General features: G+C 53.1%; 1 protein-coding gene across 1 annotated transcript in view; it reads left to right on the forward strand.

Moving 5' to 3' along the window:
• The window catches only part of ephb4b (eph receptor B4b), a gene marked incomplete in the record, with an annotated part of 16511 nt that extends 13908 nt beyond the window's left edge, over window positions 1-2603 (forward strand). The window contains 8 exon segments of the mRNA XM_024264631.2: window positions 1-37; window positions 192-338; window positions 410-478; window positions 583-632; window positions 1145-1244; window positions 1313-1506; window positions 1575-1733; window positions 1802-2603. Coding sequence (XP_024120399.1) covers window positions 1-37; window positions 192-338; window positions 410-478; window positions 583-632; window positions 1145-1244; window positions 1313-1506; window positions 1575-1733; window positions 1802-1907 — 862 coding nt within the window.
• Between the last annotated feature and the right edge of the window lie 1387 nt (window positions 2604-3990).

Consider the following 3990-nt stretch of genomic DNA (forward strand, 5'->3'; position numbering starts at 1 on the left):
GTTCATGGAGAACGGAGCGCTCGACAGCTTCCTGAGGGTGAGACACGGCACATGCTTCTGCTCTCACACCTATCCGCTCACCTGTCTGCTCACCTGTCTGCGTACCTGTCCGCTCACCTGTCCGCTTATCTGTCTGCTCACCTGTCTGCTCACCTGTCCGCTCACCTGTCTGCGTACCTGCCTCCCTGCAGGTGAATGACGGGCAGTTCACGCCCATCCAACTGGTGGGGATGCTGCGTGGGATCGCTGCAGGGATGAAGTATTTGTCGGACATGAACTTCGTCCACAGAGACCTGGCGGCCCGGAACATCCTGGTGAACTCTAACCTGGTCTGCAAGGTGAGACTCACCTGTCTGCGCAGCCTAGAGCTGTCTGTGGTTCTGCTCTGACTGCAGGGTTCTGTCTTCAGGTGTCAGACTTTGGCCTCAGCAGAGTCCTCACCGAGAACTCTTCAGACCCGACCTACACCAGCTCCCTGGTGAGTCCAACACCTCCAGGTCCTGGAGTGGTTCTGATGGAATCCTGTCGGAATCTTCTGACCTAATGCTTTTATTTTGAAATCCTTGTTTCTGGCTGTGTCAGGGAGGAAAGATTCCCATCCGCTGGACGGCTCCTGAAGCCATCGCCTACAGGTGAGTGTTGGTACTTCACAGAGCAACCGGTCCGAGAGAAGTTCTGAAGGCTTCACCCGCTGCTTTTATTCTGAAGGCTTCACCCGCTGCTTTTATTCTGAAGGCTTCACCCGCTGCTTTTATTCTGAAGGTTTCACCCGCTGCTTTTATTCCGAAGGCTTCACCCGCTGCTTTTATTCTGAAGGCTTCACCTGCTTCTTTTATTCTGAAGGCTTCACCCGCTGCTTTTATTCTGAAGGCTTCACCTGCTGCTTTTATTCTGAAGGCTTCACCTGCCGCTTTTATTCTGAAGGCTTCACCTGCCGCTTTTATTCTGAAGGCTTCACCTGCCGCTTTTATTCTGAAGGCTTCGCCTTCTGCTTTTATTCTGAAGGCTCCACCTGCTGCTTTTATTCTGACAGCTTCACCTGTTGCTTTTATTCTGAAGGCTTCACCCGCTGCTTTTATTCTGACAGCTTCACCTGCCGCTTTTATTCTGAAGGCTTCACCCGCTGCTTTTATTGTGAAAACAGGAAGTTCACGTCTGCCAGCGACGCGTGGAGCTACGGCATCGTCATGTGGGAGGTGATGTCGTACGGAGAGCGGCCGTACTGGGACATGAGCAACCAGGACGTAAGAACACCTCCCATCGCCGAGCTCAGCCGCTGGCATCCTCTGACTCCTCCCCCTCTACCTGTCAGGTGATCAACGCCATCGAGCAGGACTACCGGCTGCCGCCTCCCCCCGAATGCCCCGCCTCTTTGCACGCGCTCATGCTGGACTGCTGGCAGAAGGAGCGAGCCAATCGACCGCGGTTCTGCGACGTGGTGTCGGCGCTGGACAGGCTGATCCGAAACCCCGCCTCCCTGAAAGTGACGCACCCAGAGGGGCCCAGGTGAGCTCTGGGGTGGGCGGGGCCTGGCCGGGGCGTCTGCAGGCGGTGCTTTAACCTCTGTCTCTCAGTCCGTCCCAGCCCCTGCTGGACCAGCGGGTCCCGCCCCCTCTGTCGGCGTGCGGCTCGGTGTCGGAGTGGCTCCACGCCATCAAGATGGAGCGCTACGAGCAGAGCTTCCTGCAGGCGGGCCTGAGCAGCCTGGACGTGGTGGCGCAGCTGGACACAGAGTAAGGCCGGCCGCGCGCCTGCAGGCGGCGCTCAGGGAAAAGCGCTCTGACGCTCTCTGTTTCCATAGAGACCTGCTCCGGGTGGGCGTGACCCTCGCCGGCCACCAGAAGAAGATCCTGTCCTCCATCCAGACCCTCAGGGTACACAAGCTCCCGCCCCCCTTACTGTACTGACCAATGAGAGTCCAGGCAGACTCCGCCCCCACAGACTGATCGAACGCCATTCTCAGGAAACAGAGGCTCCGCCCCCTTTATGTGGCTGTGGGACTGATCGTCCAATCAGCAGACAGCCCAGGAGGAGCGCTGATTCTGGACCTTGCAGGATCTGGTTCTGATCCGCTGACTGTCTGCTCTGGATTTGCTGAGTCATGTGACGCTCAGCTCAAGTGAGCCGACGTTCAGACGCCGACCTGCTCCTCCCCCTCGGACCTGGAGGAGCTCTGGAGAACCGTCTGCAGAAACGGGCCGGACTGCTGTGGGGGATGTTCTGGTTCTGGAGGTTTCTATATTCCACAGCGAACGCTGAGAGAACAGTGGTTCTGAAAACCTGCAGAGCTCCAGGATGGACCCCAGCTGAAGGTCCAGAATGTCCTGAGGGTCTAGAAGATCCAGAAGGTTCTGACCGTCCAGAGGGTCCAGAAGTTCGTCTCTTTTCCTCTGACCAAAAAAGTGTTGGTCCGACAGCCATCAGAACCGGATCAGAACTGCTGCGGACTGCCGGTTTCTGATCCAAGGTCTTACAGAACCGCCGGTTCCTGAGCTGCTTCCGTGTTTCAGCACTTTTGTTCCTGAAGTCTGCTGGAGCTTCAGAGCTTCAACGTTTTCATGTTTCTGTAAAGACGACATTAAAGAAGGTTCTGATGTTCTGAACGAGTCCGGTTCTGTGTGGTTCTCCTGCAGCTCCTCAGAGTGGAGGTTAGGTCCAGAGGTTCTCTCTCAAAGTACCGCTAAACAGCTGATAGTCTTTTGGACCACAGATGAACCAGAGGGGTTCTGACAGAACATGTTGTAGGGTTCTGAACCCAGAAGAACACATGAAGACCTGGACCTCATCAGATCAGAACCGAGGTTCTGATGAGGTCTTTGTTTTTGGACAAGAGTTTTTGAGCTGGTGTGATCTCATCTGGTTTGGTTCTGGTCTGATACAGTTTGGTTCTGGTCTGATCCAGACTCGTTTCTCCTCGGTGTGAAATCTCCTGAGGTCTGGTTTGGATCAGACAGAGATGTTCTGGTCCTCCTGAGAGCAGCAGAACTCTGGACCTGATCCAGTCATGGTCTGGGTCATGGGGTCATGGGGTCATGGGGTCATGGGGTCATGGTTCTGGGTGTGACAACTGAAGTCCAGATGAAGGTCACAGAACCCTCTGCTGAGCTGAAGGTTGGACTCTACAGGAACCATCAGAGCTGATCTACCAATCAGAATCCTCCTTTGTCCTCTGAGATCATTGTCATGCTGTGATTGGTCCATTCTGGTCCTCCTGACGGATAAATGTCTGGAGCTGAACTCAACACCACTACTGGACTACAACTCCCAGAGTTCTTAGCTCTCTGCTTTGATCCATGGACACATTGAAGGAAGTTCCTGTTCTGGGGCCCGTTTCAAGAAGCAGGTTTTGTTGGAACTCTGAGTTCGTGAACTCCAAATTCGGCAAAACTCTGAGTTTTCGGTTCCAGAAAGAGGGATAACTCAAACCCGGGAAAGTGGGCGAAACCAAGCCCGTTCCAAGAAGCGGGTTAGGATGAACTCAGAATCAATCACTATGGCAACTGAGTCTGTGAACGAAACCTGGTCGGTAGCAGGTTTTCTTCAGGAAACTTAGAGTTCTCTGAGGTCTCCGCCCCTTTTTAAAGTGAAAGATGTTCAAATATGAGTTCCTCATGAACATTTAGAGAACATTCACATTAGAGACGTCACGTTTTCACCACTCAGAAACCAGAATGACATGTTCATTCATAGAGGATCATGTAGAGAGGAGGCTGATTAATCCAGAGGAAATGTTATTTACGTCGGTAGAGGATTTGGAGGACACGAGTCGACTGACTGCAGTTTCCTGATTCAGTTTTATTTCAGAGATATTATAAATAGTGAGTTTTTCCAGGGACTCGCTATTAAAAAAAAGTTTTAACAATAGGAATTAAGGAATGTCAAACACTGGAGAAGGATGTTTAGTTATCCACCGTCCAAGACTTGCGTCGGACATTAGCTCAATTGACAGCAACGCTGCCTCCCACTGCATAGGTAGTGAGTTCGACTCCC

Source organism: Oryzias melastigma, linkage group LG18 (genome assembly GCF_002922805.2).
Source record: "Oryzias melastigma strain HK-1 linkage group LG18, ASM292280v2, whole genome shotgun sequence".
In the NCBI taxonomy this organism is placed as follows: domain Eukaryota; kingdom Metazoa; phylum Chordata; class Actinopteri; order Beloniformes; family Adrianichthyidae; genus Oryzias; species Oryzias melastigma.